Source organism: Lactuca saligna, chromosome 9 (assembly GCF_052625555.1).
Source record: "Lactuca saligna cultivar CGN05327 chromosome 9, ASM5262555v1, whole genome shotgun sequence".
Lineage (NCBI taxonomy): Eukaryota > Viridiplantae > Streptophyta > Magnoliopsida > Asterales > Asteraceae > Lactuca > Lactuca saligna.
The window spans coordinates 57,930,861-57,945,485 of record NC_136425.1 but is presented as its reverse complement, the minus strand read 5'-3'; the positions used below and the strand labels follow the sequence as shown (position 1 = coordinate 57,945,485).

Here is a 14,625-nt window from a genome sequence, read left to right as displayed (position 1 = left end):
CATAAGGTGCTCCATTGATAGTCCATGGAGGTTATAAACCCATGGATCATGGAATATGAAAAGCTATGTCAATTAGGGTTTACATGTTGTAACCCTACTTGTGACACCACTATAAAAGGACCCCATGGGCTACCAAAATCGGTACTATGTGTAGAACAAGAGGGATAACCGATTTTGAGTGATAGTGTACTTCTCTCAAAGTTATTCCAAGAGTTGTGGTGTTGTGTGAAACACTTGAGGCATCACATTTGGGGTGCTAGACTCACAAAGTTCTTAAGGAATCCAAGCAACTAGAAAGGTATGTTTCCCTACTAGCTTTTATGTTTCAAGTTCTCCATGCCATGCTAGTTAGGTTTAGAACCTTGGAAAAAGCAAATTTGCATGTATCTTAGTAAAACATAGATCCAAGGTTTCTAGGGTTGCATGTACACCTTAGGAGTGTTAGAATGCTCAAAATCCTTCAGAAACCCACTAAGATTTATGCTTATCCATTTGTTTATTGTTTTAGGTATCATTAGTGTCTATGGAAAGGCAAAGGTGGAACTGTACACATGCATAAACAACATTGAGGATTTCGTGTTTTCTATAAAACTGATTTCGAACAAATGCAATTTGGAATAAACGGTTTTCTTAATAATGGATTTATAAATTGGAAAGTTTTCACCTTAATAAAAATGAAAAATTTTGGTTTAGAAAATGGGACGTTACAAAAGTGGACTTAAGAGAGATAATGAGCTCCAAACACTTCAAAGAGGGTATGGTTTCAGTTGAGACGTTCTAAGAGTGATGAAGGCTGAAAATGACGAAACACTAGAGGTTTATGCTCCTACCAAAATCCCAAGACCTAAGGCCTAAGCCCACAGTAGGGGGACGTCATGCGCCCTTATGGGGTTGCCCCGCGCCTCAGTTCAATTTCTTTCGATTAATTCCTTATCGTTTCCTATAATACCCAAAAAATTTCAAACTTTTTCCAAGCCGTGGTTATAAAAATCATTTCGGGTAATAGCCACATTTAACAAAAACAGGTCCCACAAAAAAAATTTATAATTAAAACCTTGGGTATTACCATCAAGCATCATATAACCATAGGAAACAAATATGAATTACATCAATATCATTATTAAGGAACTCGTCAAGTTCCACTCCATTTGTCATGACACTGATGGGTTTTAGCCATAAGAACTTTCCTATGTGTGCATGCAAAACCCTAATGCTCGGATCTAGGCTTTCTAATTAAACATGCTTTGAATCCAAGACTTCTAATGGCTAATTAGGTTAAATAACAATATTGAAACAGATCTAGAATCATACCTTTGAATTCCTTGTTGATCTTGTTGTCTTGGAGCTTCTAGAGTCACAAATGTCACTCCTCTAATGGCTTACAAACACCAATAGCAAGAAAGATGATTTAGTAGAGAGGAGAGGGGAGGAATTCGGCCAGAGTTCTCTTACTTTAGATGGTGTGTCGAATTCCCTCACCCCTAGGGTCTATTTATACTTGTAAACTCCTTAAGGGTTTCAACCTAAACCCTAATTGGATAATCTTCTCTTAAGGCTATCCAAATCCATTCCATAGATAACCCTATGGACGATTTTGGCTTATCCAAGCCCTAGAAATCGTCCATCCTATCTAGGATAAGGATTTATAGTCTAAAGTGTAACTATCAAACAATTGACAGTTTATACCCTCTTATTTAATTAATCTCTTTAAGTCACCAAATTAATTCTAATTAATTTATGACTTATATTAATCAAATAACCAAATATTATTCCTTTATAATATTTACTCTCTTTTAACAAATCATCCATCAAGTTGCTATGGTGAAGGCAACCCAAAAGGACCATGCACAACCGAATATAGTTACAGCCTTAGACACTATTCCAACAGTCTCCCACTTGGATAAGTCTAGTAACTATACAAGTACAATTCGGTTTGCAATTGTAGCTCTCAAAGACGCTGTCAACTATGATCTAATCAATCTTGTCCTTTAGATAAGAGATCGTACAGTCCTCTGTTAGATATCATGCTGACAATCCTATGGAATGGTTAGTCAAGCATTTAAATTTCTCGATCTCCGATTTATTTGACATAGAACTTAATCAAACACATCAATTCAGTTCTGACCGGGCCCAGCACATAAGTCAAATCAAATCATCGAGTGGCCAAGATATCTCTTCTACCCTCTTAGGATAAAATTTACAGATAAACTTCGACTTATATGCATTTACTTATTCATAACCAACTATACACAACAATGCGTTTTATAACACCAAGTTACTGATGCGTTTTTGCATTATCAATGTATAATCAATTAACAAATAATAAACAATATATCTAGGTTTTAATACTATATGATATTATTGTCTTGCGATCACCTTTTATATCGTATTCCATAAGGTGATTCCAGCAAGCGCGGGTTTATTCCAATGCTCAAAACCAGTTCATAAGCACTCATGAACGTTGCAGCAACCCTTGCTATGTCTAAGACCATTTAGACATTCTACACACCAATTCATGACAATCTTCATTCATATCTACTCCTAACATATGAACGATTGTGGACCATTTGAATAATTCGATTATTCCTAATAAACTCAATTATTCTGGAAGTCAAAACATGCAAAGTGAAACAATAGTTAAACAATCAACATATGACAGTAACTTTACTTATAAATAAAACTCCTTTATTTAATCATCAAATGTTAATTACATTTATCTATTATACGTTTCTAATACTATCTAATCTATACTAATATCATCCTTCAGCCCAATACTCCTAGCATGCTGCAAGTGCTTAACCCTACTCAGTCCCTTCGTAAGCGGATCTGCTGGGTTATCTTCTGATGATATCCTCTTCACTACGAGTTGTCCTTCTTCTACACGATGTCTAATGAAGTGATATTTTTTGTCGATATGTCGAGATCTACCATGATCCCTCGGTTCCTTGGTCAAGGCAACCGCACCTTCGTTATCACAGAAAATCTCCATAGGCTCCTTTATGGCCGGTACAACTCCAAGATCACCAATGAAGTTCTTTAGCCATATTGCCTCCTTCGACGCTTCGCTCGCTGCGATGTACTCTGATTCGCACATTGAATCAACTACGGTTTCTTGCTTGGAACTCTTCCAAGTCACTGCTCCTCCATTTAGGGTAAAGACCCAGCCCGACTGCGAACGGTAGTTGTCCCTGTCGGTCTGAAAGCTGGCGTCACTATACCCTCGCACCTTCAAGTCATCACTCCCTCCAAGGACTAAAAACCATTCTTTCGTCCTCCGAAGGTACTTAAGGATGTTCTTCACCGCAATCCAATGTGCTTTGCCAGGGTTCCCTTGATATCTGCTAACCATGCTCAAAGCGAAGGCTACATCAGGGTGAGTACAAGTCATAGCGTACATGATTGAGCCAACTGCGGAAGCGTATGGTACTCGGCTCATTTCTGCTATCTCGGCTTCGGTACTCGGACTTTGAGTCTTACTCAACTTGGCATTTCCTTGTATCGGTAGTTCTCCCTTCTTTGAGTTTTCCATATTAAAACGTTTTAGTATCTTCTCTAAGTAAGTATTCTGACTAAGTCCAATTAGTCTCTTACTTCTTTCTCTTACTATCCTTATTCCCAAAATGTAAGAAGCCTCTCCGAGGTCCTTCATAGCGAAGCACTTCCCGAGCTAGGACTTAACTTCCTGCAGAGTCGGGATGTCGTTTCCTATGAGTAATATGTCATCGACATATAGAACGAGAAAGCTTACTATACTCCCACTGGTTTTGACATATACACAAGATTCGTCTTCGCTTCGTACAAATCCAAACTCTTTGACTTTCTCATCGAAACAAAGATTCCATCTGCGAGATGCTTGCTTAAGTCCATAAATGGACTTCTCAAGCTTACACACTCTATTTGGATGCTTCAGATCCACAAACCCCTCTGGCTGAGCCATGTAAACATCCTCAGCCAACTTTCCGTTAAGGAAAGCGGTCTTGACATCCATTTGCCAAATCTCATAATCATGAAATGTGGCAATTGCTAGCATCACTCTAATAGATTTAATCTTCGCAACTGGTGAGAAGGTCTCATCATAGTCAACTCCGGGAGTTTGAGTAAAGCCCTTCGCGACCAATCGCGCTTTATATGTGTGTACGTTCCCATCCACGTCGGTCTTCTTCTTGAAGATCCACTTGCACCCTACGGTCTTACGTTCGGGCACATAATCAACCAAATTCCAAACTTGGTTATCGTACATGGATTGGATCTCGCTATCCATTGCCTCTTTCCATTTCGCAGACTCCGGGCCTGCCATGGCTTCCTTATAGCTATTAGGTTCATCAAGATTTACTAGTGTACCATCACTAATATACGTGTCCCCTTCGGTAGTAATATGAAAACCATAAAACTGGGGATGAACTCTAACTCTATCGGAACGTCTAAGAGGTAAGGATTCGTCAATCGGTTCAACCGGAGTTTCCTCCTCGGGTTGAATGCCAGCGGTAGAGGTTCCTTCATCTATCGACTCTTGAATCTCTTCAAGTTCGATTTGCCTCCCACTGTCTCCTTGGCTTATGAGTTCTCGCTCTCGGAAAACTCCTCTCCTTGCAACAAAGACAACATTGTCTTTTGGTCTATAGAAGAGATATCCAAAGGAAGTTTGCGGGTAGCCGATGAAAATACATCGCTCACTTCGAGGTTCAAGCTTGTCGTGAGTATCTCGTCTTACGAAAGCCTCGCAACCCCAAACCTTGATATGTGCCAACGAGGGAGCTTTCCCTGTCCACATCTCGTGAGGTGTTTTGGCAACCTTCTTAGTAGGGACTCGGTTAAGGATATGGGCGGCAGTCTCTAAGGCATACCCCCAAAAGAAGATAGGTAGTGAAGCACGATTCATCATAGAGCGAACCATATCCAATAAGGTTCGATTACGCCTTTCTGCCACACCATTCAATTGCGGTGTCCTAGGAGGCGTCAATTGCGAAACTATTCCACACTCCTTGAGATAATCGTGGAATTCAAGACTTAGGTACTCTCCTCCTCGATCGGATCGAAGCATCTTGATTTTCTTGCCCAATTGATTCTCCACTTCATTCTTGAACTCTTTGAACTTTTCAAAGGTGTCTGACTTTTGCTTGATTAAGTAGATATACCCATATCTACTATAGTCATCGGTAAAAGTCACATAGAAGCGGTTCCCATCCTTCGTGGTTGATCTAAAGGGTCCGCATACATCGATATGTATTAGGTCCAATAGCCTCTCACCCCTTTCACAAGTACTCGTGAAGGGTGACTTAGTCATCTTTCCAAGTAAACAAGACTCGCATGTGTCATCTTCCCTAAGGTCGAATGACTCCAACACTCCATCCTTTTGGAGTTGGGCTATGCGTTTCTTGTTGACATGTCCAAGACGACAATGCCACAAGGATGCTTTATCCATACTAGTGGAAGAATCAATATTCAAAACATCATTTCCTAAGTTATCAACAATCATAACAGTTTCATATATTCCATTACATGGTATAGCTTCAAAGTAAAAGACACCATTTAGATAAGCCAAAATAGAACCATTCTCATTATTAAAAGAAAATCTAAATCCTTGTCTATATAAACCATGAAATGAAATGATGTTTCTAGCCATTTCTGGCAAATAGCAACAATTGTTCAAATCTAAAACCAAACTATTCCTAAGCACTAAAGAATACACTCCAATCTTGGTCACAGGCGACGATCTTCTGTTCCCCATAATTAGATTGATCCTTCCTTGCTCCACATCCCTACTTCTTCTTAGTCCCTGCACATTAGAACAAATGTGATAACCACAATCGGTATCAAGGACCCAAGAAATAGCATGATTAGAATCGTTAGATTTGATTGTGTATATACCTGCGAAAGATGGCTTGATCTTTCCTTCCTTGATCGCTTGCAGGTAATCCGGGCAGCTTCTCTTCCAATGTCCTATCTTGTGGCAGTGGTGGCACTCTGCCTCCTTCGGGTTAGAGCAGGGCTTAGAGGGATCAACTTTGGTCCCACTAGAAGAGGCACCATCTCGGGCTTTCACCTTGCGATAGTTATTCGATGAAGCTTTCCTCTTCTTTCCCTTCCCTTGACCAATAGCCAAGACAGGAGCAACGGACGGATTGGGAGTTGGTGCAACAGACTTGTCCTTGAAGTTGCTCTCAGCGACCCTCAAGAGACCTTGGAGTTTGCTTAGGGTGACTTCCTCTTTGTTCATGTGGTAGGTCATCCTAAATTGATTGTACATCGGAGGCAAAGAGTGAAGCACCATGTCGATCGCCAAGTCTTCGCCGTAGTCAACATTTAACTTGCGAAGGCGGTCGACATACCTTTGCATCTTTTGCAGGTGCACGGTAAGAGATTCTCCATGACCCATCTTAGCGGAGATCATGTTAGTGAAAATCTCATAACGCTCTTGTCTCGCGTTTTGGTGATATCTCTCCAACAAGTCTTGATGCATCTCGTATGGATACATGTCCTCGTAGGACTTTTGGAATTTGGAGTTCATGGTGGCGATCATGATGCAATGTACCTTCGTTGCATCTCGCTCATGAGTTTCAAAGGCGGTGATTTCTTCGGGAGTAGCAACTTCGGGGTTGATTTTCTCGAGCTTCTCATCGAGGACATACTCTTTGTCCTCATAGCGAGCAATGGTGCGAATGTATCTTATCCATTCGCTAAAGTTCGTTCCATCGAAGGTGACCTTTTGGCAAAGGCTCATCAACGTGAAAGAACTAGCAGCAGCGTTGTTTGCGTTCGACATCTTCAATTAGAAAAAGGACAAAGATAGATTAGAATAAGAATCCCTAATTATCACCCAATAAGAAAATTAGGGCTAGGATCCAACAATAACATTTACATACTAGAAAAGGGATGCCGTAATCTAACATGCAAATAAATTGAAGGTAAGTGAATGACGATTCACTAATTCTCCATTACAAAACTTAAACTATTAGTCCTAAGTGTTTTTGAGAATTCCTAGGTTCGGATGAGATTCATTGAACTATTCAATGGCATGTTTCAATCTCGATATGCCCCTCTTGTTTGTGACTGGGATGCCGAGGATCACAAAGCGGGTGTGAATTACCATGCAAATTCACATGGTGCCTTCATTGTAACGATCACCTATTCGATGTGTCGATAAACCACACACGCTCCATCGAACTATGATAAACAATGAATCACCCTTTGCCACCTTTGCTTAGAACCAATTAGTGTGCCGGTAAACCACACACGCTCCACTAACTTCTTAGCAAGGTGCAAAGTGTAATTTCATGGGATTGCATCAATTCACTTTTCCTAAAGTAACTAAGATTGGGAAAATTTTAAAACGTGTAGTTACTTTGTATTTCTTATTATACTTTTAATGAGAGGATGAGGTTGCCCTATCCTACCCGTTCGGCTAACGACCCTCCACCAATCAAGCAAGCGGTGGGTGTGAGTGTACACCCATTAAGCGCCATTTTATAGGCCACAACCTTATACCCACCTTATAGATCGGCTTCGTGAATGAGGCCTACTAACGATAAGACTAGCATTTAGTTATACATATATATATATATATATATATATATATATATATATATATATTATTCTAGTAATATCATATAAGTATAGGGTTGTATTTTAAAACCTATTAAAATCTAGGGTTTGAAATTTAAGTTGTCTAAATTAAAACTTTTAATCACAAATATAAATTTCAAAACTTTAGGGTTTTAAACATTTAAAAAACATGGAGGATCAAATAACAAATAATTCCAATTAACAATTAATATCCTAATTATCTTTATTTGATTTATCTAAGATTTCTTTCAAGATAATTATCAAAATAATTAATCAATTATCATATAAGGAAATTAAATATTTTATTAGATGATAATTATCTTTAATTAGATCAAGATAATAGTCATATATATATAAAACAACGGATTTAGATTGATCTATTATGATTAAGGTAAGTTTCCATAAGATAAACATGAAAAAATCCCGAATCTGGCCATTCCTGACGCCTGGACTCGCCGAGTGCACAAGGGGACTCGCCGAGTCAGGCCTACTCGCCGAGTCCACCTTGGAACTCGCCGAGTCAATGACTCATAAACCCAAAAATCGAATTTTGCAGGTTTGTTTCAGTTAATCAAGCAACAATTTAAAGAAAACCAAGCTAGGCTCTGATACCACTGATGGGTTTTAGCCATAAGAACTTTCCTATGTGCACATGCAAAACCCTAATGCTCGGATCTAGGCTTTCTAATTAAACATGCTTTGAATCCAAGACTTCTAATGGCTAATTAGGTTAAATAACAATATTGAAACAGATCTAGAATCATACCTTTGAATTCCTTGTTGATCTTGTTGTCTTGGAGCTTCTAGAGTCACAAATGTCACTCCTCTAATGGCTTACAAACACCAATAGCAAGCAAGATGATTTAGGAGAGAGGAGAGGAGGAATTCGGCCAGAGTTCTCTTACTTTAGATGGTGTGTCGAATTCCCTCACCCCTAGGGTCTATTTATACTTGTAGACTCCTTAAGGGTTTCAACCTAAACCCTAATTGGATAATCTTCTCTTAAGGCTATCCAAATTCATTCCATAGATAACCCTATGGACGATTTTGGCTTATCCAAGCCCTAGAAATCGTCCATCCTATATAGGATAAAGATTTATAGTCTAAAGTGTAACTATCAAACAATTGACAGTTTATACCCTCTTATTTAATTAATCTCTTTAAGTCACCAAATTAATTCTAATTAATTTATGACTTATATTAATCAAATAACCAAATATTATTCCTTTATAATATTTACTCTCTTTTAACAAATCATCCATCAAGTTGCTATGGTGAAGGCAACCCAAAAGGACCATGCACAACCGAATATAGTTACAGCATTAGACACTATTCCAACAGACACATCATCAAGGTTCTATTAAGCATCACTTTATCCTTGCATATAACCTGGGATACATGACATTAAAAAGTGATGCATAGGACAATAATGTCTCGTGAGTTATGTGAGTTTGTAACCTGAAACATTTATCACATTTTCATCAAAACATTTCATTATGCAAAACATATTTCAAATAAATTTTTTCCACATATTCGATTCCATATCAAATCATTTCATTAGATAAAAAATTCAAAAGACTTTTCTTTTCACATTTCATTCATTCTTTCATCAAGGGCTAATTATGATGTTGAACCGTTTTCATTTTTATACGTAGCGTCTAACAGTACCATAAGTCTACACCAAGGTGAAAAGAACAAAATCAGTTCACCCTAACATCATTTCCGTTAGGACATCTATCTCGGGAAGGGGTAGCACCACCTCGATAGATTCCTTTATATCCCGTCACGTGGATACCATGACTCAAGCAATGTATTTTTTCATTACTTTTCATGCTCTTCAATATTTTCCCTGCTTTTCACATTCCATACATTACTATCAAAATACTCATTTCAAAAGTAAAACATCTACATTTCAAAACATTTCAACACATTATCAAAACATTCGTACTTCTAAAACATTCTTTACTTCCAAAACGTTTTTGCTTTCAAGGCATTCTTACAAAAATTCCTTTAATAAGTATTTAACAATTTCATTTCAAAAATGTTTCATATATCAAAGCATTAATATTTCATTATCATTAAATCATTTTGCCAAGTACCCCAAACTGCGAAAATGCCAACACGTACTCACCTAATTCTCCAATATAGATTGTTACTCTCTTCTAGCTCAACTTCATAAGCAATCACCCCTTAGAAACAATCTATACAATGTAGGTGAAGGTTAAAAAAATAACCAAAATACATTTGAGGCTCATAAAAGTTATAAACTCTTCTAAACATCATTTTTCAACCATTTCTAACTAATGTAACTAGAACCATGGAAACCACTCAAAAGGGAGATTAGAAAACCAAACCATAATCTTCAGTTGAATCCAAAATCAACATTGGGGTTCTACCTATTTCACAAAAATGATTTCTATGTTGAAATGAAGATAAGTTATACCTTATTAGCATTTGATTGCTTCCGTTCTTACTTTGGTGCTTCAAAACCTTTTTGATTCAAACCCTGGTTGCATTAAAGATGGAGAATTCTTCATTAGAGAGTTTTTAGGATGAAGGACACAATTTGGAAGAGAAAGGGATAGAGTATGCATCTTATTCCCCATTTTTTTCACATTTGGTCCGTCAAGTTTACATCTTTTGGCTAAAACCGACCAAAACTCAATATTTGTGATTTTAACTTAAGTTTTGACATAATAAGTCTTTCTTTATCCATTTTATAACTTTGAGAGTCCATTCCATTAATTAAGTCAACCATTTGATTAAACTCATTTTGTCAACTTTATACTTTTGGACCTTTAACTTTTTTACTATTTTCACTTCTGACTTTCTAAAAATTATAGCAACTAATGATATCCTTGATGATTACAAATCATTCTTTCATTTATTTACTTTGTAAATTTAAGAATTTAGTCATAAATTTTAAGGATGTTACATTCCCGCTTCCCTCCTTACATTTACCTTTCTTTAGACTTTCAAACCACCAATCATAAAATGTTAAAACATAATCAGAACTCGGGTGTTACACCTTCGTCACCACCAACACAACCAGTACCACTGCCGCCACTATCCTTACCATCACCACCACTAACGTCATCACCACCACCATCGACACTACCACTACTGCCACCACCACAAATACCATCACCACCTCCGCCACCCCCACCATTACCCATCGTTGCCATCACTAAGCTCACTCGCCACCACCATTGCCACCATTACCAATACCATTGTCACCACTACTACCATCGTTAACACCACCCACCACCATCCATCACCAAGGCCACCACCACCACCTCCACAACCACTCATCGCCACTACCACCACCAACAGTCAACGCCATCACCACCTGTGCCACGACCCACTACATCACCGACACTACTACCCACCACCATTTACTATTTTATAATTTATATAATATATATTTATATATAAGTTATAAAAGAAAGTAAAAAAACAAGGCCGATTCTATCATTTTATATTATTAAAATCAAATTTATCAACCAAACAAAATATAAAATTAGATTCTAATCAAACAATATCTTAATTTGAAATTGAATTGATTGGTGTTGTTATGTTAATGTGTAACGTTTTCTAGTGCGTCACTAGCTTTTAATCCAACTTCCGCCATTAAAAAAATTTATTCTTGAAAATATTAAAGCAGTCAAATCAAACGGTTTAATGAAATTTTATATTCCATTATTGGTCAGCCTTTTTCCAGGAACAGTTTTAAGATTCACATGCATCAAACCATAAATTATTGCATAAAACCGATGGATACTTAAAACTAAAAATAAATAAAAAGAAATAAATTCTTCCCTCTTTACCCTTTTGATATTCGTCGACATCTCATGTGGGTGCTGTATTATTCTATTCAAATTTTATAAAATATAAAATAAATATTAATACAGAAAATATTTACATATATATAAATATGTGTTCTGTGTACGATATTTCTCAACTCTGTTCTTCTGTGTGTGTTTGCTGTCCATTTTTTTTTTTATATTCAGTTTCCATCTCTCTCTACCTGCCTTCTGGTCTTCTCCCAAATAATAAAGAGAGAGAAAGAGAAGTAAAACCTTCGAAACTCCCAACTTTAATCATTAATTTCCCCTTTTTGATTCGAATCTACATCGATTTTGCAGTGGGTTTCTTCAGGCAAATCGGAGAAAAAGTTTATGCAAGATCAGATATTTTTGGAAGGTTTCGCGAATTTCAGTTGGATTTTGTCTGCCATTTTCGAGCTCTGTTTGGAAATCTAGAGTTTCCTCTCAATATTGCGAAAAATTCAGTCTTTTCCGACTAGATTCTTGATTTTCATCCCCGGGAACAGTTGCTAATTGATCCGAGCGTTTTTGGAAATTTCTCCGGCGAATTGGTTGAATATTAACCGGTGGTAGTATCTAAATCTGAGTTTTACATATAGTAAGACGTTAAATTGGGTAAGATAGAGCATATTGAAGATGATGCGTGTGAGGAACAGGGCACCGGAGACTTCCATGGACGGGGGCTCAGTCCCCGGCGCCGCCGGAGATGAAAACGAATGGGAAGTCCGGCCAGGAGGAATGCTTGTTCAGAAGCGCGACCCGGATGCTGAAACCAACCGTATTCCTCCACCAACAATTCGAGTTCGGGTCAAATACGGGTCGATTTACCATGAAATCAACATCAATTCACAAGCCACATTTGGTAAATAACTCGATTACTTTCTTTTGAAACTCGAATTCTTGTAAGTTTGAGGTTTCTAATTTGGGCTTTGTACAGGGGAGTTGAAGAAGATGTTATCAGGTCCAACAGGATTACACCATGAAGATCAGAAGCTCATGTATAAAGATAGAGCGAGGGATTCAAAATCATATCTTGATGCTGTTGGTGTCAAAGATCGATCAAAAATGGTGGTTATGGAAGATCCAATTAGTCAAGAGAAAAGGATTCTGGAGATGAGAAAGAATGCAAAACTGGAAAAAGCTGCTAAATCCATTTCCGATATTAGCTTCGAAGTCGATAGACTTGCTGGACAGGTGTCAGCCATTGGTTCGGTTATATCTAAAGGTGGAAAAGTTGCAGAGAAGACTCTGTTGAATGTGATCGAGTTGTTAATGAATCAATTGATTAAACTAGATGGAATTTCAGTCGATGGTGATGTAAAATTACAGAGGAAATTGCAGGTAATTGTAATTAGTTACTCGTATTCTTAATTCTTTACTGAAAAATTTGATTTCAGTTTTTCAAGGATTTTCGATTCATGAAATTTTCAGGTGAAAAGGATTCAGGAGTATGTTGAAACTCTGGATGCTTTAAAGCTTAAAAACTCCGCTCAAAGCAACAATGGCGACGGAAATCATGTTCAAGAACAGAGATTTTCAGATGGGTATGGTGGCACGCCGCCTCAATCAAGGCGGAGAGTTGGGAAATCTTCATCAACTCCGGTGGTGGATCAACGTCAACCACCGTCAACGGAGGCAGCTATGGCAACAACCGAATGGGAGATTTTTGATTCTTTGGCTACCCCAACATCAAGCACTACCACTAATACTACCATGAATCCGATGTTCAAATGGGATTTGATTTAGAAGAAATAAAAAAGAACTCAAGTATGTGTTGTAGTGCGTGAAATGTGTGTGTTTTGGATAATTCCGAGGTTGATTTTGTCATTTATTCTCTATCCATTCTTTTCTGTACCTAGATTTGTTGGCATTTGGTATGTTGATGTAGACATCCATTTGATATCAAATAATATGATTGTTATGTTCATGGTGATCATTAACGAATTTTATGTTGATGTAGACATCTATTTGATATCAAATAATAGGATTGTTATGTTCATGGTGATCATTAATGAAGATGACAAGATTGTTGGAAATATGATGTAAAAATTTCCAAACTACAATGTACATCCAATAAAAAAAAACTATTTATTAGGGTTTTACTATATAAAAGCTAAGCATATGGGTACATATACTATTAGTCATTTAAAATATTTAACCCAAGAATATACATAGAAAACTTCAAACACGTTAGAAAAATAAAACTATGTATTTTCGGGATTAAAGTTATTGAAAAACTCGTTTAAAAGACTTGTAACAAAAAAGAGAAATAAGAAAGCATTCCTTAAATGAACCAAGACTAAATTAAACCAAGTTTCATAGCCTACATGAAGTCTCGAGTTCAAACACTAATAGGGTTTCCACCGGACTATAAATAAAAACCGAAAGTCTACAAACCAACATAGCCATATGAAAATTAGGGTACAAATTAACTACTTCTTGATTTGTTTACTAATTAATCTTGAACATATGTATTCAAAAAGGTTCGAAGGGTCACATCATCTTCAACGGACTCCATGAGTTGCTTGTTGACATGCTCGTTTGAATGTTGCTGCAAACGAACCATATACATTAGGGCAATAAATTGTAAAATATTTATAAACGAACGAATAAAATATATACATACCTTCTTGTTGACATGATCTTTATTGTGAATTGAATTAAATGAGACCATATTTGGAAGATTTTGGCTATATACATCCTACAACAAAAATAACAAAATCAAACTATCATCAAGATCATATTTCGAAAGTTTTGTTGTCATTACACAAGATCAAGATTAGCTAGTTACCTTATATGGAGGCTCATATATAACAGGTAGATTATTTGAAGTACTCCCATACTCACCATAAGAATCAACATATGATTCTTCAGGAAAGAATGTCTCCCAAAGAGAAGCTATACAGGATGCATCCAATATCAGGTCATCTTCTCCTATCATATTTTGTACATTATTCCCCGAATCAATATTCATATCCATCTCATTATACGGGTAATTTGACATTTCCATGTTTGAGTTTGAACTATAAAACAAGCCTGTTTCAACAACTTCACCATGGCTAGAATAATTGTTTTCGAAGCCATTAGAGCCCTCATGATTAATCCAACTCATTTGTAACTCGTTATTTGTGTAAAGACCACCAAATGAACCCATTTCACTACTTGTATACGGGTGCACATATGTTGTTGAACCACCATTATCATACATGAAGCCATCAAGATTCTCCATACACGA

The 14,625-nt window shown here is 37.2% G+C and overlaps 1 protein-coding gene across 1 annotated transcript; it reads left to right on the top strand.

The window, feature by feature from the left end:
- The first annotated feature begins 11,531 nt into the window (after positions 1 to 11,531).
- On the top strand, positions 11,532 to 13,326 carry LOC145017130 (BAG family molecular chaperone regulator 2-like). Its single transcript, XM_078975206.1, has 4 exons — positions 11,532 to 11,635; positions 11,709 to 12,252; positions 12,328 to 12,731; positions 12,822 to 13,326. Exons 2-4 carry the CDS (start codon positions 12,027 to 12,029, stop codon positions 13,134 to 13,136), a joined length of 945 nt encoding a protein of 314 aa, XP_078831332.1. The 5' UTR covers positions 11,532 to 11,635; positions 11,709 to 12,026; the 3' UTR covers positions 13,137 to 13,326.
- The last annotated feature ends 1,299 nt before the right edge of the window (positions 13,327 to 14,625 follow it).

What these genes read in the sequence shown, in the direction of transcription:
- LOC145017130 (XM_078975206.1), top strand. Translation starts at nt 12,027, where the DNA reads ATGATGCGTGTGAGGAACAGGGCACCGGAGACTTCCATGGACGGGGGC. An exon ending in CAATTCACAAGCCACATTTG is followed by an intron (nt 12,253 to 12,327) that starts GTAAATAACTCG and finishes GGCTTTGTACAG; the next exon opens with GGGAGTTGAAGAAGATGTTA. An exon ending in AATTACAGAGGAAATTGCAG is followed by an intron (nt 12,732 to 12,821) that starts GTAATTGTAATT and finishes TGAAATTTTCAG; the next exon opens with GTGAAAAGGATTCAGGAGTA.